The 24,100-nt window shown below is 42.7% G+C and overlaps 1 protein-coding gene across 1 annotated transcript; it reads left to right on the top strand.

Moving 5' to 3' along the window:
* Positions 1-2,773: 2,773 nt before the first annotated feature.
* On the top strand, positions 2,774-16,214 carry LOC122556283 (ovotransferrin-like). Its single transcript, XM_043702910.1, has 3 exons — positions 2,774-2,989; positions 13,820-13,871; positions 16,126-16,214. Exons 1-3 carry the CDS (start codon positions 2,789-2,791, stop codon positions 16,212-16,214), a joined length of 342 nt encoding a protein of 113 aa, XP_043558845.1. The 5' UTR covers positions 2,774-2,788.
* Positions 16,215-24,100: the final 7,886 nt, after the last annotated feature.

Here is a 24,100-nt window from a genome sequence, read left to right as displayed (position 1 = left end):
AGGTTAGGAGAATTGGCCATGCTAAATTGCCCAGTGTTCGGTGCATTAATCAGTGGGAAATGGGTCTGGGTGGGTTACCCTTTGGAGGGTCAGTGTCGATTTATTGGGCCGAAGGGCCTTTTTCCACACTGTAGGGAATCTAATCTAATTTAATCTAATCAGTCTATCCCCATATCCAAAGTTGTCAATATCCTGTGTCAAGGGAGAAGGTGGAGTGGCAGTTATTCTGTACCCCTGTGGTTGACCGATGCTCCTAAACCATAGTTAAGTCACTAGTTGGATGTAGATACGGTGAGACATTGGCAGCAGTTTATGAGTATTCCAATGAGGTCCTGCTTCAGAGAATGCTATTGCGGACAATGGGAGTGAGGTGCTTTGAGCAGTGTGGGAGATTGGGAGGGGTGTGAGATCATAGAATCCCTACGGTGTGGAAGCAGTTTGTTCGGCCCATCGAGTCTGCACCAACCCTCCAAAGTGGATCACACCCCAGCCAAACCCCACACTATCCCTGTACGTTTCCCATCAATCAGCTAGCTATGTTTCTGATAGATCCTTGATTGAATTTTTTTCATTGATTTCTGAAATCTTTGGCGTAATGACAACATGACTGCTGAGAGTGAAAATCAAACCAATTCCATAATTTCTAAAAACATATTACTGATTAAAATTTCTTTCAGGTGCCTGGCAGAGAAGGGGGATGTTACATTCATTAAGCATACAACTGTTTTCGACAACACTGATGGTATGTGTCCTTTAATGCTCCATATACGAGATAACACCATCTGATCATTCAATGAATGAACCTTCTATTCAGTCGTCCAGTTTGATCCATATTAATTATTTGATGAAATTGAGAGAGTAGGTATCGGGGTAACATGTGTTCCATCATTGTATGGTTAATAGGCCCTGGAACTCCGTGAGACCTACATTTTAGACCATTAGATGTTTTTTCCATTCATTTGTGGGACGTAGGCACCGCTGGCTGGCCAGCGTTTATTGCCCGTCCCCAATTGCCCCTGAGAAGGTCTTGAAGGCCATTCAGCCCACTGAGTCTGCTCTGGCTTTCAGTGAGCTCATGGCTGATCTGATAATCCTCCATATTCCCCATACACTTTAATAATCATACCCAACAAAATTCCATGGCTAAATTGGATGGCCCACCAGAGCAGGCATGATGGGAGCTGCTGTCCAGAAGAGTTGGATGGGTGCATCTACCTGAGAAAGGTTTGGCTCGGGAATCTTGACTCGTGAATACGATTTAAAGCCAATTATCCCCAAGGCCACCTGGATTTACAGGTGGTTCCAGGTTTCCTGGAGCTGGCCTATAATTCCTGAAGGCTGTCCAATGAACCCTGTCAGATATTGCAATGGCCCCATGATAGGGAAGGTGCCTCATTCTCAGGCACTCAGCGACTTTATCTAAATCCTCATTGTTTTGCAACCTCCTCTTCTCCGAAGAGAAGAACTCAGCTTCTCGAGTCTACCTTCATGACCAAAGTCCCTCACTCCAAAAATCATCAAAAGCTTAAACACATGTACCAACAGATTCAAGAACAGCTTCTTTCCCATTGTTGTTGGACTTCTAAATGGAATGGACCTCTCAAATTTTAAATTTAATGTTGATCTCACTCTTTGTGCACATTCTCTGCAGCCGTAACATTGTATTCCTCACTCTGTTCTATTAGCTTTCTGCACTTTGTGTGATATGATCTGCCCGTACCGCATGCAAAACAAAACATTTCACTGTAACTAAGTACATGTGACAATAATAAATCACATCATATCAAAAACATTTTTGTAAATATTTTCTGCAACCTCGCCAAAGCCTTAATATCCTTCCTAAAATGTAATGCTCTGGAATTCTTAGTTAAGACTGAACCAAAAGGTCATTATAATGTTCTTGTTTTTGTACTCTGTGCCTTTACTAACAAAGTTCAAAGCCTTGTGCCTTTCTCAACCTGCCCTGTCATCTTTATTGATTCATGCATATGTCGTCCCAACACTCTCTATTCAGGCCCTTTAGAGAATTGTACCCTGTCGGACAAACCCTAATGATACAGAGTTTTTTGAGACATATCAGTGACACATTTAAGCAAATCTATAGGAAAAATATGTGTGAATAAGTAAACTAAAGAAACCCTAAGAACTCAATAAACAGTAACATTGCCTCAACAATAGCACTCTGTCTCAGTCAGCACATGTGGTTTTAGATCTGACTGCAAATATTTGAGCAGAAACTTTTGTTGGATGCTTGAGTGCAGTATTGTGGATTAGAGACAAGATTAGGAAAAAAACTGAGATCAGAGGAATGGTTCTGATAAAATTAATGAGGTATTCAACAGACATGGAGGAAATGCTTCACCTTTGCCAAGTTACTGGGAACTGAGAGTCAGCACCATGTAAAACAAAGGGAGTAATTCACTATCGATCATTCCATTTTACTACCCAAGACAAATTTCACCTTCATGAAGTCAATCCAAAGCTACTTTCTGATCTAGTACAGAAGCTTATACAGCCTCATATTCAGTCCCATATTAATTTACTTTCAAAGTCATCTTGGAAATGTTAATTATTTTATTATTAACCATTCTGAGGCTTTCTTATTGGAGTATTAGCAAAGAAGCCTGGGATCACTTTCCTCAGTGGTTCTATTTCACGTGAGGTAAGAAGGGAATCAAACTGTGATGTGATGTGATGTGATGGAAGGACTGGATTATTTGAGGTCAGTTGCTCTGTAGGTAAGGTTTTGAATCTGTGTGTCACTGCTCTGTGTATTCTAAACCAATTGATGTTTCACTTTCAAGGTAATTCACAAGAGGAGTGGGCTGCAGGTCTCAACTCCAGTGACTTTAAGCTGCTGTGCCTCAATGGCACTCAGGCTCCAGTAACAGATTATAAGACGTGTCACTTGGCACAAGTACCAGCTCAGACATTTGCATCTTGTGTAGAGACAAGGGGTCAAGTGCTGCAGTTTTTAAAAGACCAACGAGTGAGTATTTGGGTTTGACTAAATGTTTGGGGCTTGCCTGTGTACACTGTGTTTAGTGTTTACTGTTTAATTATAATCAGAATCAATCTTTCGGTTTGAGTTATGGAGTCATACAGTTTGGAAAAAGATCCTTCAGTCCAACTTTAAGCTATCACAAACTTTAAAGAATTATATACCTGCACTCCTAAGTTCCTCTGTTCTACAACACTGCCAAGGCTTAACCATTAATTGTATAAGCCCTTCCCATATTTATCCAGATTGAATTCCATCTGCCATTTTTCAACCCATTGACCCATTTGATCAAGATCCTTTTGTGATTTTAGAAAACCTTCTTTACTGTCACCCGTTTTGGTGTCATCCGCAAACTTATTAGCTATGCATTCTATATTCTCATCAAAATAACTTATATAAATGACAAATGAAAGAGGACCCAGAACCGATCCTTGTAGAACACCACTGGTCACAGGCCTCCAGTCTGAAAAGCAACCCTCCACCATTACTCTCTGTCTCCTGCCATTAAGCCAATTATGTATCCAATTGGCAAGATCACCAAAAATCATTGACCTCATCGTTGACCTCATTGCAAACATTTCAGAATGGTGTACGATCAGGAATGGACTTTACTCAGTACCTGACTTATGATGCATCTGCCTTAGGAGAATTGGACAATGGAAAAGCATTTAATCAATGCTGTACCTTACTGGGAATATTTGAGGCAGTGTATGGGAGTATTCACTGTATTTAATCTGTGCTGCACCAGACCTGGTCTATTCCTCACCTGGCAGAGAAAATAATAACTTCCCTTGAAAATTTCAGCGTAGTTTATTTAAATGTGACACACTAATCAGTAATGGGCGTTCTCTAGCTTCAGAAAAAGACATGTCTGAAAATTGGAGGGAGAATGTATTGCTGAGCAATGATCAAATCTCAGGCATGGTGGCTCAGTGGTTAGCACTGCTGCCTCACAGCGCCAGAGACCTGGGTTCAATTCCTGCCTAGGCAACGGTCTGTGTGGAGTTTGCACGTTCTCCCCGTGTCTGCGTGGGTTTCCTCTGGGTGCTCCGGTTTCCTCCCACAGTCCAAACATGTGCAGGTTAGGTGAATTGGCCACGCTAAATTGCCCGTACTGTTAGTTGTAGGGGAATGGGTCTGGGTGGGTTGCGCTTCGGCAGTTCGGCATGGACTTGTTGGGCTGAAGGGCCTGTTTCCACACTGTAGGGAATCTAATCATCAGTGTGGGAGTGGTGTATCTCATTGGACAGGAGTGGACTATGTGAATTTTAACATGGTATCTGACTGTACCCAGGGTTAAACAACTCCAGTAGGATTTTTCAGGTTTGTCTGGCAACCAGCCAGGTGTGGATATTTCCTGGGAAATGTAAGAACCCCTTCTTGAAATTGAGTCATCACTCAACATAATCCATAAATCCTCACAGTTCAGAGACAGGAAACATCTCCTTCTATGTCCTGAAACTCAGTAAAAGGTTTATCATCTCATCCTGTAGCATTTGTGTTGTGGTCCAAGCATGAAAGATGACTGGATTAAACCAGAGTACCCTGGAAGGGAAAACTATCACAAAATGTTTTGACAAGCCGGTGAAGCTAGACAACTCACACTGTTCTTTTGCAGTAAACAGTTGAGTAGTTTCCTTAACAGGACACAACCATCAGTCTAACCAAAGATGTTTTGCTTACCACTCAGGTGTGATACCAGGTTTGTAGGCACTACATCCCAATAACTGGTGGATTGTATCAAATGTCTCTCTGCTTGTTTGTGTTGGCAGTATGCCAAATGTGTTCTACCAGACCCTGCTTGCTAAACCCAGAACATAGTGTCCTACATATTAAATTTGATTCTACTATTGGATAACATTAACTAAATAATTCCCACTGTGCTGAGGATTACACTAGAAACGAGCTGAACAAGATGTGACTGTGTGATTTATTTGCATGTTATGGAAGCGATATGTATTCGTGCACAGGACCCTTTTCTGTGTAGACAAGCAGAATTTGGCCATATATTGCACCTTTGTCTTTGGAAGCTGCCAAAAATGCTGTCTCTCCATGGTAACACACTGAGCAATCAGAATCTACCTGCCTAGCCCAATCTTTTTGAGCTAACGAAGACATTGAAAGTTAACAGTTCCGACAGTATCACCACGTCAATCATGGCTTAAGCTATCAGCACTTTGTTCTCATGTTATATAAGTTGGTGTTCCCTCTCCTAAGTTGGGTTCTTTGTGTTCGAATTTTGATGAGTGGAAGGCTTTGACTTTATGTCTCTTTTCAGCCATGTTTTAATAACCTAACCATATTAGAATTTACTTGGGGAGGGCAAGGTTTTATTTTACCAGCATCCGAATCTTAAATCTGAGTGATCAAAACTTATTTGAGGATAATGGAAGCATTAGTCTACTGGGCAGGAAATGTGACTTTTTTTGTAAAACTTCAATTTTATGTGCAACCATTTTATTAGAATTCCACAAATATCATGGGTATGTTAAATTCTAATTAACCTGAAAAACTACACTTACAGTGACATTTTTGGAATCTGTTTATAAATACTGTAGCTTTGTGAAATGCTTGCTAGTGGCATGGTGGCTTAGTGGTTAGCACTGCTGCCTCACAGTGTCAGGAACTCAATTCCAGCCTCAGATGACTGTCTGTATGGAGTTTGTACATTTTCCCTATGTCTGCATGGGTTTCCTCCGGGTGCTCCGGTTTCCTCCCACAGTCCAAGGATGTGCAGGTTAGGTGAATTGACCATGCTAAATTTCCCATTGTGCCCAAGGATGTGTTGGTTAGGTGGACAAGCCAAAGGAAATGGAGGAATAAGGTAGGGGTGTGAGTCTGGGTGGGTTGCTTTTCGGAGAGTTGGTGCAGAATTGTTGGGCTGAGTGGCTTGTTTCCAAGCTGTAGGGATTCTGTGGCTTTCCCAAAGGCTAAATGATTAGAAATCCTTATCAGCATTAACAGGATTGATTTTCACTACCTCTAAATACAACCAATTGATTAGGTCAAGAGATTAAATACTGTTCTAGTTGTTAGAGAGTCATTGAATCATGCAGCACGGAGTCTGGCCCTTTGTCCCAAATTGGTCCATGCTGACCAAACTGTCCATCTATACTAACCCCATTTCCCTGCACTTAATCTATATCCTTCTAATCCTTTCCTATCCATGCATTTGTCCAAATGGCTTTTAAATGTTGATAATGTACCCACCTCAACCACTTCCACAGCTCATTTTACATGCATATCATCCTCTGTGTAAAAAAAGTTGCCCCTCAGGTTCCCTTTTATTCTTTCCCCTTTAATCTTAATCTGATGCCCTCTAGTGCTCAATTCCCCAACCCCGGGAAAAAGACTGAGTGCATTCACCCTATCCATGCCTCTCATGATCTTATATACCTCTATAATGTGCCCCCTCAGTCTTCTACACTTCCTGCACAAAGGAAAAAGTCCTAGCTTGTTCAACCTCTAACTATAATTCAAATTATTGAGATCAGGCAATATCCTTCTAAATTTCTCCTGAACTCTTTCCAGTTTAATAACATCCTTCCTATAGCAAGGTGACCAAAACTGAACACAATACTCCAAGTCTGGCCCCATCAATGTCCTGTATAACAGCAACACAACTTTCCAGCTTCTATACTCAATCCCTGACTGATGAAGACCAGTGAGCCAAAAGCATTCTTCATGGCCCTGTCTACCTGTGACTCCACTTTCAGAGAACTGTGAACCCAAACTCCAAGGTCCCTCTGTTCCACTACAATCCTTAAAGCCCGGCCATTTACCATGAAACTCCTACCTTGATTTGACTTTCCAAAATGCAAGGCCTCACACTTATCTCTATTAAACTCCTTTTGCCATTTCCAGGCCCACTTCCCCAGCTGATCAAAGTCCTGCTGCAATTTCTGATAACCTTCCTCACTGTCCATGATACTACCTATTTTAGTGTCATCAGCAAATTTACTAATCATGCCTTGTACATTCTCATCATTGATATAGATAACAAACAACAATGGGTCCAGCATCGACCCCTGAGGCACTCCACTAGTCACAGGCCTCCAATCCAACAAGCATCCTTCCTTCCAATATTACCCTCTGCTTCCTACCATTAAGCCAATTTTGTATCCAATGCTCCCGGATTCCATATAATCTAACCTTCCAGAGAAGCCTGTCATGTGGACACTTAACAAAGGCCTTATTGAAATCCATATAGACAACCACCTGATGAAGGAGCAGCACTCTGAATGCTAGTGCTTCCAGGGCTATAACTTAGTGTTGTGCGATTTTTAACTTTGTACACCCCAGTCCAACACTGGCATCTCCAAATCATATAGTCTACATCTATGTCTCTGCCCTCGTCAACTTTCCTGTTGACTTCATTAGAGAATTCTAACAAATTTGTGAGGCATGATCTCCCATGCACAAAGCCATGCTGACTACTCCTAATCAAACCTTATCTTTCCAAATGAATGTATATCTTATCTCTCACAATCTTCTCAAGTAACTTACCCACCACAGATACAAAGCTCACTGGACTATTGTTGAATTGAATTGCTAAATTGAATTGAATTAGAGTGTGCTTTATTGTCGCATATGCTCAATTGAATACAGTGAAAAGTTTATACGTCACCACTTACCGCACCATTGTAGATACAAAACTAACTAGATACAGCTTCTTCAGATACAAGATCTTCGCCTTTTGGCTCAGATCTATTCTTATCAGAATGGGTGTCAACTTGTGCTGCCTGACCTGCTGTGCTTTTCCAGTACCACTCTAATCTAAGTTAAAAATCACACAACACCAGGTTATAGTCCAATAGGTTTAACTGGAAGCACACTAACTTTCGGAGCGCTGCTCCTTCATCAGGTGATTGTGGAGGACACAATTGTAAGACACAGAATTTATAGCAAAAGTTTACAGTGTGGTGTAACTGAAATTATACATTGAAAAATACCTTGATTGTTTGTGGAGTCTTTCATCTGTTCGAATGCCATGATAGTTTCACTTCTTTCATGTGTAAATCACAAAACTTTTTTTAAAAGTTGCATTCTCAGGTTAACTGTAACAATGGGTGTTAGCTAGACAAAATGTTGAAGGTGTTAGCCCCCTGTGTTCTCTGTCTGTGCCATAATGTTTAGACTGATTCTAATCTAAAAAATGAGTTAACAGAGTCTTACATAAATTCATGCAGTTTATGAGCAAAGAACAATGTAACTCTACAAGTACAAATTCACCCCACAAGCGTATATGTATATGCGTGTGTGTGTGTGTGTCTGGGGTGGGGGTTTGTGAGTGTCTGTGAGAGAGAGTGTATATGTGTGCATGAGTGTAGAGTGGTCTAAGTCTCTGAGAAGATGCAAGTGTGTGCGAGGAGGCAACTTCACCATCTCTGAGGTTAAGGAGGTGGTGGGCGGGCGCCTCCTTGTCATTGACGTCATATACAGGAATGCACCCCTGAGACTGATTAATGCATGTGCCCGAGCGGGTAAACCTGTGCTGTACCGGACAGGAAGATCGCTGAGAGTCTTGCGCTCCTCAGGGATACAATCACCTACATGCAGGATAAGGGGGTGGACACTTGCCTCATCAGCTTGGACCAGGAGTATGCCTTTGACAGGATATCGCGTACCTGGGAGATGTTCTCTCCAAAATGGACTTTGGGGATGGAATCTGCAATTTGATCCAACTGCTCTATACCAACATTGTCAGTGCAGTCTCAATCAATGGGTGGGAATCAGAAAGCTTCTCGATCAGATCCAGAGTCAGGCAGGGCTGCCCTCTCCCTCCTGCTTTGTTTGTGTTATGTATAGAACCATTTGCCAAGACCATCAGGAAGGATGCGAGCCTGAAAGGGGTGACTATTCCTGGCAGTGGTGGTTCTACAGTTAAGGCCTCCCTGTACATTGGATGATGTCACCACCTTCTGCTTGGATCCACTGTCAGTTCACAGACACTTTATTTTATTTTCCGGGGGCCAAGGTCAATCAAGGCAAGAGCGAGGCCATGCTCTTTGGAAACTGGGCCGACCAATCCTCTATCCCCTTCACCATCAAGACAGACCAGCTGAAGGTGCTGGGTATTTGATTCAGAGGGGCTGGGGCATGTATTAAGTGTTGGGAGGAACATGTCACTAAAATAAGGCAGAAACTGGTCACTTTCCATCGTGGGTGAAAATCTGGTTATCCGGTGTGAAGTACTCTCAGTGTTATTGTACATGGCGCAGGTCTGGCCTATTCCCCATACCTGCCACAGTCACCTGGGCCACCTTCCACTTCATGTGGAGATCGAAGATGAACCGTATCTGAAGGGACACAATGTATAAAGATCTAGACGAAGGGGGAGAAAACACATCCAACCCTACTCTCACCCTGATGGCCACCTTTGTGTGTGGCTGCATCAAGCTGTGCGTGGATCCCCGGTACGCAAACACCAAGTGTCACTACATACTGAGGTTCTACCTGTCCCCGGTGTTGCGCAGGATGGGCCTGGCCTCGCTGCCGCGGAACGCACCGAGTAGTTGGACCGTTCCGTATCACCTGTCCTTTGTAAGAGAAACACTTTTGACCACAAGTCCATCAGGAAGTGATCAGCACCCAGTGGCCTTGAGAGCTTTTGGAAAAAGGAGAAGGTGGAGCCTGTCAAGCAGTTCCCTGCGCAGACTGTCAAAGTCATTTGGCAGAATGTCTCATCGCCAGAACTTTCCAACAAGCACCAAGATGTGGCTTGGCTGGTAGTGAGAAGGGCTACGTCTGTGAGATCCTTCATGCGCGCCCGGACTCTCTGCACCACTGCATGCTGCCCTCGAAGCGGCTGTGGAAGGTACGAGACCGTCACATACCTCCTTCCGGAATGTGCCTATACAAAGGATGACTATAGAGGAATGCATGGTGTTTGTCAAGGTTTGTCCCGAGCAGTGCCATGACGTGGGACTCCGTGCTCTATGGTCTGTTGCCCGGTCGCACACCGAGACGAACTGTGCCTGGAGGACCATCAACTCAGTGAAAGACGCGCTTTGGTTTGCCTCAAACATGTTGGTCTTCCAGTTGAAGGAGTAGACCCTGACTGAGTGTTACAGACTGGCACATTAATGAAGCAGGACTATGTGCTGAGGGACGCGTTGAAGCTTGGGGCAGCTGCTGCCAAGATGTGGGGTGGTGGGGAAAGACCACGGTGTAAGGTCCTTCTGCCGAAGAATAATGGGGGTGCATTCAGCAATTGGGCCCCGCTGATGACTCAGCTAAATGCCAAGAAGTTGATGGTAAACATAGATAATTGTGAACATCAATGACTCGATTTGTTCCCTGAAAGTAAAGGCAGTATATACCTGAATGGCATCATCAACTGTACATGTACCAAGGATTTCTATGAATTAAGTATATTTTTGTTATTAATTTTTTTTAAAACTTAGCAAATTGAGAAATAAAATGCCCAGCATTGCAGAAATAAAAGTTCAGAATAATGGTTTTTCACTCACATCGCACTCTAGGCTGCTCCAGGTCCTGGCTGTAGACTGCACTAAGCTTCACCTTGAGGATCATGAGGATCGGAGACTGTCCTAGTATCACCTCAAGACCAGGAGATCACGCTGCGGTCATGTCAGGCCGAGAGCTTTGGGAACTCTCAATTTGGACTCGAATATCTCAATGATTAATTGTTCATGCCGTAAGTAAAAGTAGAGTTGAAAAACCATCTGCTGATCCTGTCAGAGGTGCAGCTAAGGGTTAGACCTCTGGAATAAGACTGATGACTATTGTAGGGATTGAGAGTGGTGTATATCTTGCACCTTGAGAAAATTGGTAATGTGGAAGTGGTAAGAAATGAGCATTTTCTTTGAGATATGACACAAGGTTTATGCTCCTCTGGTAATCTTTGTGTATTGGTGTGCCATTGCGCTGAAATATTTGTCCACTCTTGCTCTGGGTTTTTATGAAGAGTAGTAGACTAGATTCCCTACAGTGTGGAAACAGGCCCTTCAGCCCAACAAGTCCACACCGACTCTCCGAAGAGCAACCCACCCAATCCCATTTCCCTCTGACTAATGCACCTAACACTATTGGAAATTTAGCGTGGCCAATTCACCTGACCTGCACATGTTTGGACTGTGGTAGGAAATCAAAGCATCCAGAGAAAACCCATGCAGACATGGGGAGAATGTGCAAACTCCACACAGACAGTCACCTGAGGTGGGAATTGAACCTGGGCCCCTGGTGCTGTGAGGCAGCAGTGCTAACCACTGAGGCACCGTGTTAATTACCCACCGGGTTAATTAATTATGTAAGAAATTAGTGCCTGTCAGTGTCTCCCCTCATCCGACCGTAAAATATAATTTATGGGCAGAACATGGGAGTAAATTTATTCCATCAGTGATCGGTGGTTTCTCAATGCAGCTCAAACATGGTCATGGTGGGTCTGAGGAGGACCAGTTTGCAATGTTTGATTCGACCAAATATCACGGCAGGCAGCTCTTGTTTTCAGATGCAACTCGGTGTCTGATTGAAGTGCCCACCACAAGTTTCAGGGCTTATGCCCGAAACGTCGATTCTCCTGCTCCTTTGATGCTGCTTGACCTGCTGCGCTTTTCCAGCGACACATTTTTCAGCTCTGATCTCCAGCATCTGCAGTCCTCACTTTCTCCATGAGGAAGGGAGCCAGGGATCCTGGGCCAAGGTAAGGCAGGAATATTGGTAGGAGTGGATTGACCAACTTAGAGAGAGGGCAAGGGGTATGGTGGTAGATTGGGAGAACAGGTAGCTATGAGAAGAGGGGATACAAATCGTTGGATGGTGTGCCACCAAAACAGGCACTGCTGAAAGACTGTATCATCTCTTTGTTCTTGCCCTTTTATCAAAAATCCAGTTACCCTCTTTCACCTGGCTGCCTATGTAAATTATGTTATGGCTAGAGCAGTGTGTTACTAGGATCTGTTGTGCTTATAACAAGATAATTGTAGGCTAACAGCTGTCGCACACATCCATATTATGTCTGACCCACTGTCCCAGCCAGTCCCAGAGTGTGAAAGGACAGTGTCTGACCCACTGTCCCAGCCAGTCCCAGAGTGTGAAAGATTAGTTTCTGACTCACTGTCCCAGCCAGACCCAGAGTGTGAAAGGATAGTGTCTGACCCACTGTCCCAGTCAGTCCCAGAGTGTGAATGATTAGTTTCTGACCCACTGTCCCAGCCAGTCCCAGAGTGTGAAAGGACAGTGTCTGACCCACTGTCCCAGTCATTCCCAGAGTATGAGAGGACAGTGTCTGACCCACTGTCCCAGCCAGTCTCAGAGTGTGAAAGGACAGTGTCTGACCCACTGTCCCAACCAGTCCCAGCGTGTGAAAGATTAGTTTCTGACCCACTGTCCCAGCCAGACCCAGAGTGTGAAAGGATAGTGTCTGACCCACTGTCCCAGTCAGTCCCAGAGTGTGAAAGGACAGTGTCTGACCCAGTGTCCCAGTCAGTCCCAGAGTGTGAAAGGACAGTGTCTGATCCACTGTCCCAGTCAGTCCCAAAGTGTGAAAGTACAGTGTCTGACCCACTGTCCCAGTCAGTCCCAGAGCGTGAAAGGACAGTGTCTGACCCATTGTCCCAACCAGTCCCAGAGTGTGAAAGGCCAATTTTACATCCAATTTGCCAACTTACAATGGATCCGTGCAACATTATCTTTAGGACCAGCCTACTTGTGGGACCAAATACTTTAGTAAAGGCCACGTAGACAATATCCACTGCCTCACACTCATCAATCGTCATCGTCACTTCATCAACAACTCAATCAAGTTTGTGAGTCAAGACCCATCCTTCATAAAACCAGCTGACTATCCCTATTAAGTCCATTCTTTTCCAAACGCAAGTTAATCCTGTTCCTAATAATCCTTTCCAATAACTTCCCTACCACTCATGTAAGGCTCACTGGCCTATCAGTTTCTGAATTATCCCTCTTGCCCTTCTTAAACAGAGGTACAGCATTGGTTATTGTCCAGTGTACTTGGACTTTGCCTGCAGCTAAACACAATACAAAGACCTCTGTCAAGGCCCTAGCAAACTCCTCCCTTGTCTTCTTCAGTATTCTGGGATAGATCCCCTCAGGTACTGGGGACTTATCTCCCTTAATGTTTTTCAAGATACCCAACACCTCCTCCTTCTTAATAGCGATATGCCCCAGACTACCAACATATTAAAAATAGGAATGTAAGTGGTGAGGGTGAAACAAAGAGTTTACAGAGGGATATTGACAGCTGAAGTGAGTGGGCAAAAATGGGGTAGACAGAATACAATTCAATGCGGGTAAGTGTGACCTTATGCACTTTGGCAGGAAGAATAAAGAATTTGTTTCCCCTTGTACCCAGATGGCATAATCTTAGAGTCAGGGATTGTGTATTTATGAGGACAATCTTTTACTTCAGAGGCTGGTGAATCTGTGGAATTTTATCCCCAGAGGGCTGTAGAGCCTGCTTTGGTAGATATATTCAAGACTGAGATAGACAGATTTTGAATCAGTAACAGAATCAAGGGTTATCGGGAAAGGGCAGGAAAGTGGAGTTGAAGATTATATGATCAGCCAGGATCATATTCAATGACAGAGCAGCCTGGGTGGGCTTTGTATGTTCTTATTGAATGTTTGACCCAGTCTCCACCTTGCTGTTCAGAACTGGTCACATGCATTTGGATGTCAAAGAGCAAGCAAATTAAATAGAAGCTGAGTTTGTCAGCCTTTGAAAATTTCCTTCCATAATAATGAACAGGTGGAAGTTGTAGACTGATGGACCAGAAGCTGAGACGTTAGGAGATCTGACTATTACTCTCTCATTGACATTTTCGTTTATTACAGAATTCCCCGAAATCTATCATCTTGGCCATTGCCAGGCCCCACGTTGAGTCGGGTACGATTTCTCCATTGACCTTGCTATCTCTTCATTCTTCCCTCTCGCCGGGCTGATACCAGCCTCAGTTCAGTGATAGCCCCTCTATTTCCTGCTGAATTATTTGTACACACTGAACTTACTAAACCTCCATTATTACAAAAACGTGACCTCCGGCAAGAATTTTAATCCATTTAAACTGTAGTTGTGAAGTTTAGCAAATGTGGGAAGATGCACAAATGCGAGGAGATACAGTTGATTCACACTTTATGTCAAACCATGCATTCAAATCTAACCCAGACATTACAATGACATCTCCTCTGATTGGCCACCGTTGTGTTATGACTCAGTTACAGTCTTGTACGTTTAAATTGCTTCAATAAAGAACCATCAAAAACACCAATGTGGATGCCCCTCACATTTATTGAGACCATGTGGCATGTATTGCATTCAGCATTGCCTTTAGTACATAAGCAATTAGTTGCTCTGAGTTAACAGGAAAATAAATTTTCTTGGTTAAATTAGTCAAATCTCAATATTTATCATTATGTGTTAGTGCTAGTGAATTTGTAAATATGTGGATGTTGATCATATTTGTTTTTACTAATGGGGACAGAAATAATGGATAATATAGACTACATGGGTTGAGATATTGAGAGGGTTTTAATTCTCCTGGACAGCCTGGAAAAGATTACAAATACAAAAATGAGAGAACAGCTCCTAAAACAGCAACTTTAGGATCAACCTCTATCAGACGACTTGCCTGTTCTCCAGAAGACATCACAATTTTCAATATTTCAGTGAAGCTGTGGGCTTCTGATGTTAGCTTTGGTTTAAGTCGATAGCCCAGATCTTGGGAATCTTGGCAGTTAAGCAAGGTGAGAATGGCCAGATCCAGCAGGTAAGCAATTTTCCAGGCATTCTTGTGGGTCAAGAGAGAGAGGTGTGTTTCTTTCCAGTTCTCACGGTAATCTGTTTCCCAAACTTCCCCATCAGACACCTTCCTTCCAGCTCTATATCACTTCCAAAGAGACTCATCTCTCCCATTCCCAAATCTTCCCTTAATTTCTTTCTGTGGCAGACTCTTCTCAGCTTGAGAAATTTCTCCTCATCTCAGTCCTAAATGACTCACCCTGTACGCGGAGAGTGTGACCCCTGTTCCTGGACTCTGGTCACCGGGAACATTTGTCCTGCATTTACTCTGTCTAGTCCTCTTAGAGTTTTACAGGTTTCTATGAAATTCCTCTTATTCTTCTAAATTCCTGTCCTAACTGATCCAACCTCTCTTAATATGTTACCCTGCCATCTTGGAAATCAGTTGGTCTTGTAATACCTACATGGTCACTATGTGCAACTGGTGCACAAGGACACCTATGTATCATTGCATTTCCCCCTTTCCCAATATATTGCCACTCAGATAATACTCTGCATTCAGGTTTTTGCTACCAAAGTGGATGACCTCAAATTTATCCCCATTAAGCTTCATCTGTAGTACATTTTCCCACTCACTCAAGTTGTCCAAATTAGACAGAAGCATCTTTGCATCCTCCTCACAGTTCACCCTCCCAACCAGCTCTGTGTCATCATTATGATGGTCTCAAGTTTCTAATGTTGCTGAAGCTATAATTATCCAGGCAAGCGAAGAATGCCCCATCATCCTCCTGACTTGTCCTTTCAGAAGACACCACGTCCTTTTTCTTTTAACAGGCAATAAACTGAAATGGGATTTGGATAGCTTTATAGCTGAAATATGTTACGGACCAGACCAGACCCACTCAAAATATTTTAAGAAGGTAGTTTAGACCCTAACGTTTTCCTATTTTAAAGGCAAATGTGAAGTGCTGTGTCCCAGATGCAATTTGACTGGTCAAACTACTCAAGCAAAACACAAGTTATTCAAACACTATCATTAAAATGCAACAAAAGAAAGAACATAAAATGACTTCACTCTATTGGAAAACTTATCAGACTGTTAGAAACAGTAACTACTACTAATTAACTGTTTCAATATAGTAATATCCCATCAATACAATCTTTGCAGCCTAGGAAGGGAACACCCCCCCCCCAGCTTTTGACTGTAATTGAGAGATGGAAACATAGCTTCCATTTCTTCAAGCCGACAGCAGCAACTGCTTAAAGCTAAACCTAAAAATCTACAAAAAAGTCCTAGAAATCCCGGGTCTGTGAGAACTTGCCATGCCCATCCAGGTTGCCTCTATTGTTTCAACTTCAAAAGAAAAACCCAACATCTCACAAGTGCTTTATCTTTTCATAGACTGCTCGAGACCTGTTCTCCAATCCTTCCTGAAAAGAAACCAGGACAAAACACACCTTTTAAAGCCACACCATCATCACAAATACTAGGAGAGCTTTGTAACTTAGCTCTGCCAATATTGCTTCTCCAAGCAGTGAGAGAGAGATTTTGAGACTCAGTGACACTGAGAATTTTTGAGTGGAAGACGTTCTCCCTGATGATTGATTGAGTTGCAGTTTGTTACAGAACTGTAAATGTGAAGGATGCAGAAAGATCCAGAGCCTGTAAATGGAAAGCTTTCACCTCTCCCTCCGTGTGAGGAAAAAGACAGAAAGAAAGCAATAAAATATAAAAGAAAGAATTCTAACAAGAAACAAAGATGCACTGGATCCATTGCTATGGGACGGCAGCATGAAATCACTACTAACTATCCAGAGGAAGTCTGTGAGACAATCTAACACACTTCTGAAATCAGGACTGTTAATTTTCGCAATCTGTTCATAATTTTTCTCCCCCTATTATATTTGTGTCAAACCATCTGTCTTTTGTCTGACTTAACTGTGAATGTTTGGGGTTTTTAAAGCTTGGGTTTGCAAAGACCAGACACAGGGTGAAGTGAAAACAACAGGATTGTTGCGGTAGTTGATTTAAATTTCTCCTCTATTGATTGGGACTCGTGTAGTGCCAGGGGAGAGTTTGTTAGGTGTATAGGATTTTTTTTAGAAACTAGTCCAACTAATGAAGGGGCCAGACTAGGCCTGGTATTGGGGAATGAGCCCAGCCAGATGATTGAAGTTTCAGTGGGTGAGCAGTGACCATAATTCTGTAAGTTTTAAACCACTTATGGATAAGGAAGGAGTGGCACTTGGGTGAATTTTCCACATTGGGGGAAGGCGAACCACAGCAATATTAGGCAGGAACTGGAGCATGTAGAATGAGAACAGCTGTTGGAGGGTAAATTCACCTCTATCATGTGGGAATCTTTGAAAGGCCAGTTGATTAGAGTTCAGGACCAGCATGTTCCTGTGAAAGTGAAGGATAAGGATGATAAGATTTAGGAATGTTGGTTAACAAGATAAATTTAGAGCTTAATCAAAAGCAAAAATAGGCATACATAAAGTTTAGGAATCTGAAGACATACAAAGCCCTTGAACAATACAAAGTTAACAGGGAATAACAGTAAACGACAGAACCCTTAGTGGCATAAACATACAGAGGGATCTTGGCATACAGGCCCACAGTTCCCTAAAAGTGGCAACACAAGTGGATAAGGTGGTCAATAAGATGTATGGCATAGAGTATAAAAATTGGCAAGTCATGTTGCAGCTGTATAGCACTTTATTTCAGCTGCATTTGGAATATTGTGTACAATTCTGGTCACCATAATATCATAAGGATGTGGAGGCTTCGGAAATGGTACAAAAACAATTTAGTAGGATGTTGGCTATTTGGAAGGTGTTAGCTATGAGGAGAGATTGGACTGATTTGGTTTGTTTTTACTTGCGCATCAAAAGATGAGAAATTGACCTGACAGAAGTTTACAAAATTATGAGAGGCATGGATAGTCAGAGTCTTTCTCCTCGGGAGAAATGTCAATTACCATGAGACATAGGTTTAAGGTAAAAGGAAGTAAATTTAACAGAGATGTCAGAGGTAAATCTTTTACACAGAGGGTGGTAAGTGCCTGGAATGCATTGCCTGGGGAGATGGTGGAACAAATACAATTACCTTAAAACAGCACAATGACAACATCATTACTGTGTGCCTGGTAGCTCTGGAAACAGCCAAGAGAAAGCAGGGATGCTGAGGGCATCCAGGTAGGCTCAGATTTAGTGAACACTTTGACAGGAAGTGAACAGGCCAGAGATGCAGCCTGGTCTGACCATGAGCTGAGTGTGTGTCCCTGAGCACACAGTATCCTTGTGGCAGCATTACAGTAAGAATTGCCGTTTAACTCCAAGGTGCAGCATCGGAGTGCAGAAATACAGTGTAAGTGAATTGGAGATGTACATAAGGATCTCGGGAACTGGTACGTGTTGGTACCGGTGTCTAATGTGCAGCCCAACTCAGAGAGGCTTATGCATGCCAAGGCTTTCCAATTTGTATACTTTGACACTAATGACACTAATCAGACACAGAGGGCTCTTGCCTTTGCTAGAGTGGCTGGGTTTTCATAAATCCAGGAAATCATAGATTGAACTTAAGTGCAAATCAAGGCAAATTATCATCCAATGTCATCAACTGGAAGGAATTGCACTCCCTCAGTGGTCAGATGGCTTGTAACAACTGTGGGTATTCAAGAAATAAGAGCAAGATTATTCCAAACAGCCTGTTGTACCTGCTCCACTATTCAATATACACATTGGCTGACCTTGGGCTTCAATTCCAATTTCCCGCCAAAGTTTTATCATGGATGTGTGCTCCAGATTTCCAGGTAGTTACCATTATTTCGACATGGTGCACCAATCTCATTCATTCATAATGGAAGCTCATTCTACTGTTCTAGGCCTGAGCCTTTCTGCATGAGACTGACCAAAATGCATTGTCATTCAACCAAGGAGTATTCTGGGAAATGCAATTCAACACTTCCACACACCTCTGTGAACATGCACTTCCAGCATGGGCTCCCAGTTCAGGAGTGTGAAACCCTGACTCTGCTTAATATTCCTTTTCCTAGATTAGGGCTGTTGCGGCCAACAACGAGCCTGATCATCAACTCAGCTAACCTGTTACATTATAGACTTAGCCAGAGTTAACAGCAAACCAGATTACTTCTTCCAATAGCTTTGCATTGACAAAATTCATCCACATTACAACTCAACTAAGAGCTTGGGATTCAAGCTACTTCAAGGGTTGCATTAAAATTGATGAAAGGATACTAAACTATGTCATGGAAGCACAGAAGGTGCTGAAGAAGGTTGATAGGGCCAATGCTAAGAGATTGTTTCCACTGCTTAGGGAATCTAAATCGTGGGGTTTGTGGCATAATCTTAGGATAATGGATTGATTTTTTTTGGACTGGGAAGAATTTGTTTCACTCAAAAAGTAGCGAATCTACTGCATGCTCTGTCCCAGAGGGTTGTGGATGCTTCATTGTTGAATGCATTTAAGAGTCGGATTTACTTGTTTTTGGTCTCTTGGGGAATTGAGGGATATGGGGAGTGGGTAAGAAAGTAGAGTTGAAGCCCAGTCATGGTTAAACTGAATGACAGAGCAGACCTGTTAGACTGTATAGAATACTTCTGCTCCTATTTCTTGTGCTCTTCTGCAATCAGGTGACGTCAGTCAAGTCAAAGTCAGGTTAAGAAATGCCAATTGGAATATCCAAATGATTGGTGAACTGGTACATGTACAGACAAATTAAACTGCAGAAGTGGAAACTTTGGTGGTGAATTTAATGTGGAGAAGTATAAACAGGAGAAATAATGAGTAATTTGGAAACTTTCGATAGATACATCACACAGAATAAAATGTTGAAACCTTGCACAAATTTGATAGGAAAATGAAGTTCAGATCAAAGGTCAACCATGATCTAATTTGATGGAACAGCAGGCTCAAGCATCTTCCACTTCTTCTGGAGGTCTAAAATGAACTATATCTGCAGGGGACTTCATATACAAAACTCTGGATAAGGGAGTGAAGAACATATCCGATGTCTTGATGGACACCTTTGTGTGTGGCTGCACCAAACTGTGCAAAGACCAAGTGTCACTATGTACTGAAGTTCTATCTGTCCCTGGTGTTGTGTTGGATGGGACTGGTCTTCTTATGTGGACTGCTCCAAGTAGTTTGACCATTCCATATCCCCTGCCCTTCATGGAGAAACTTACAAAGAAAACACCTTTGACAACAAGTCTGTCAGGAAATTGTCAGCACATAAATTCCTTGAGACCTGAAGGAACATGGATCCTGTCGCGTGGTTCCCTGAGCAGACTGTCAAAATTATTTGATACAATGCCTCATCACCAGAACTTTCCAATAAGCATCAAGGGCCCACTTGGCTGTGGCAAGAACCTGTGAGATTCTTCATGTACACCCAGTCGGTCTGTGCCAGGGCACGCTACCTTTGAAACAGCTGTGTGAGAAGTTGAGACTGTCACACATCGTGTACCTTTGTAAAGGAGGTCTGGGGAGAGATGCAATAATTTTTGTTGAGATTCATCCCGAGCAGCTCCATGATGTAGGACTCTGTGCTTTCGACCCTATTCCCCAGGGTGCACACTAAAACAAACATCGACTGTGCCTGGAGCACCATCAACTTGGTGAAAGACGCCTCTTTAGTCTGCCTGAAACTTGTTGGTCTTCCAGAACAAGGAATTGATAGAGTGTTGTAGACTGGCACATTCCAAAGTCCAGGGCTATGTGTGGAGAGAGGCTCTGAAGCTTTGAACAACAGCCCCCAAGGTGCAGTATGGAAATGCCATTGTCTGAGGTCTTTCTGCTGAAATTACTTGGGCTCCGTTCAATTTTTGAACCCTTCTAGTGCCTCAATGCATGTCACTATGGTCTTGAACGTGCAAAAGATGCCTTTGGTTTGTTGGAATAGAATCAAACTCAAATGTTTGTTTGTTTACTTTATATGCTACTGTACAGAAACAAACTACATTTGTGACAATGTATGTATACAAAGTTATTTCATAAATAAAGTATGTACTTGAAATAAAAAAACAACAGGCTTGAAGGAGTATGATCTGATCCTGATTAATCTATACATATATATTCATCTTCAAGAAAGGATGGACAAACTTGGGACATACATCAGCATACGCGATAATGTCAGAGAAATAAGTTAATACTTAACACTTTAACTCCAGGTCATGATATCATCCACAGTAAATGACACACAAGTTCACCCAGATGCCTCATATTGGAAACCAATATTTATCAAACTGAAAATGTACTCAATCTCAAAAGCCATTACTCTAGACATGCATTTTTGTCAAGGAGATGAATTAGCTTAGTGTGTGCTGTGACAAAGAGACATTATTGGCAATGGTTCAATCATTCAATTGATGTCAGGTGAGGTATTTAAGTTCCAGTCTTGGATAAGTTATAACTTCCACTGAAACTTCCTATGAACCAAAGAATTAGGAAGGGTGAAAAACTGTTTATAACCTTTCCCGTAGGTCCCATTCATTCAGCAGGAGAAGGTGAGGACTGCAGAGATCAGAGTCAGTAAGTGTGGTGCTGGGAAAGCACAGCCGGTCAGGCAGCACCTGAGAAGCAGGAGAGTCAATGTTTCACGCATAAGCTGTTCATCAGGAATAATGAAAGGCTTATGCCTGGAACGTCGAATCTCCTGCTCCTCGGATGCTGCCTGGCCAGCTGTGCTTTTCCACTACCACAATCTTTGACCTACTTATTCTCCACCCTACTCTCACTTAATCTATTGGTTACTGATGTTCCAAACTCTGAAATTCACATTTCTCAACCTTGTATTTAAATTCCTCCATGAAGTTGCCCATCCTATCTCTACATGTTTTTTATTTAAACATTCACTGCTGAGTCTCTGGACATCTTGCTGTTCGCCTCATTAAGTGCAGTTATGTTCTCAGTAAGTTGTACCCACTGTCTTGAGAAATCTCCTCAACTTCATCTCCTCATTTTCATTCTTTAAGATCCACCTCAAAATCAAGTTGTTTAATCTTTGTTCACCAGCTTCAAATGCCTCCTTTGTTGGCTCTTTGTGAATTTTCCTTCTCATTTCAATCCTGTAAAGTGCCGAGCTGGAAAGTGTATTTTTTTAAAAAATGACTTCATATGCAAGGTCAACAGTTATTGCCCATCCCTATTTGCCCCAGAGAAGGTTGTACTGAATTGCCTTCTTGAACTGCTCCAGTCCATGTAGTGCATACACGAACACGCCAACGTTTGGATTAGAAACTCATGTAGGCTATTTTGCTCCCTCAAAGTTGTGCAACCATTCAATAAGATCATGGTTGATCTGTTTGGTCTGAGTTCCACTTTCCCATTTATCCCCAATATCCTTTGATTCTGATTCTGCCTTTACAATATTTAGCAACTCCACCTTCACTGTCTTCTGAAGTAAAGAATTCTAAACCCAGACAACATTTTGAGAGAAAAGAACTCCCCTCATCTCTGTCTTAAAAGGGAAACACCTAACTTTAAGGCAGGATCTATCCACGGGAGGAAAAATCCTTTCTGTACTCTTGTCAAAACTATTATAACCTTATAAACCTTATAAACTTCAATCAAAACACTTATTGGTCTTCTAAATTCTAGTGAAAACAAGCCTAGTCTCTCCATATCCTCAATGATTATAGCATAACATCCTTCCTTTTATGATAATTTCCTCTTAGAATAAAGGATGGCACTCCATTAACCTTCATTTACTGTATCTACATTCTCAACTACTGTGACTCATATTTGAACACCTAGACTCCTCTGCATCTTGGAAATTTGCAGTCATTCGCTGTTGAAATAATATGTTTTTCTTTATTTTTCTTGCCAAAATGAACCATTGTTCATTCAGGTAACCTATCAATATCTGCATCCTTGTTCGGTTCTTTCAATAACCTAATTTCCTACCAATCTTTGTGACATCTCCAACTTAGCCACCATGCCTTCAATCGCCTCACTCACTTCCTTTTTATTTGATGGTGGGCCCTGCCTTTGGAATTTTTCTTTATAGTCAGACTGCTCTTATTCTGAGTATTCTAAAAGTTCCCTTCACATGCTTGCACAACTATCTTCTAGCCCAATATTCTAACTCACTTCAGCTAGCTCAACTTTTCCAACATGTCTTTTATAAGTCTGAAATCTTAGCCGTGGACCCGCTCCACTTCTTAAACTGGATATAAAATTCAATCATGTTATGATCGCTGCTACCTAGAGGTGCCATTAATCTGAGGTCATTCACTAATGCTGTCACATTATGCGATAGCAAGTCTGGTATAGCCTGCACTTGGATAAGTTCCAGAACATGCCGCTCTCAGATGCTTCCATGAAGACATTATATTAGTCATTATATGACCTCCCCATCATGGTGACTGCTGAAGATCTGAGTTTTCCGGTTTGTGCTTTACTGACTCCATGCTTACTGGGCTCCAGAACGCGAAGGCATCGCTAACTCCACGTATTGGTCTCCGGCCTGGACCTGCCTCCAGGACTTGTCTCCCAGGTTGGCCTGGGCTAAGTCTGCTCCTGCTCTGGAACCCAGCCATGACTCACTTCCAGGACTCACCTCCCGCACTGGCACGGTAACCAACTCATCTCTCACTTCGGGCTGGACCTGGACTCACCTCCACTCACTGTTCCCTCCGGGTAGGGTGGTTTAATGAGTTAAAAGGTGCGTGTGGAGGTAGAAAAACTGCAAAAAAGAGGGAAAGCAAAGGAAAAGGAACTGGAAAGCAAAGGAACTCTGGTTGGAGCGTTCTACATTTAGCCAAGTTCGATCCCTCACCACCCTTGTTTAGTTTACAACCCTCTCTACGTCCATAATTGTTCAGCTTCTGACAATACCAGTCCAGGCAAGGATCAGGTATAGCCCATCCAAATGGTACAGATCCCACTTTCCCTAGTAATAGTGCCAGTGCCCCATGTAATGGAACCCACTTCCCGCACACCATTCTTTAATTCAGATTCACGTGTCGAATCTTATTCATCCTACCCCAATTTGCATGTGGCTTAATTGGAAATTAATAGAGTATTTACTTTGATGATCTGTGCTTTAAATCAGCATGTAACTTCTCACAGTCCCTCAGCAGAACCACTTCCTCAGTTCTATTTACGCCATTTTTGCCAATGTACACCGTGGTCTCTGAATCCTTCCCAACCCACTGTAAGAATTTTCCCAGATCAGGACAAACGGGTGGCATGGTGCCTCAGTGGTTAGCACTGCTGCCTCACAGGGTCCTGGGTTCGATCCCACCTTGGGCAACTGTCTGTGTGGAATTTGCACATTCTCTCTGTGTCTCTGGGTGTTCTGGTTTCCTCCCACAATCCAAAGATGTGTAGGTCAGGTGAATTGACCTGG

This window comes from Chiloscyllium plagiosum, chromosome 13 (assembly GCF_004010195.1).
Source record: "Chiloscyllium plagiosum isolate BGI_BamShark_2017 chromosome 13, ASM401019v2, whole genome shotgun sequence".
Classification (NCBI taxonomy): domain Eukaryota; kingdom Metazoa; phylum Chordata; class Chondrichthyes; order Orectolobiformes; family Hemiscylliidae; genus Chiloscyllium; species Chiloscyllium plagiosum.
The sequence above is the reverse complement of the archived record's forward strand: the minus strand, read 5'-3'. Positions and strand labels throughout refer to the sequence as shown.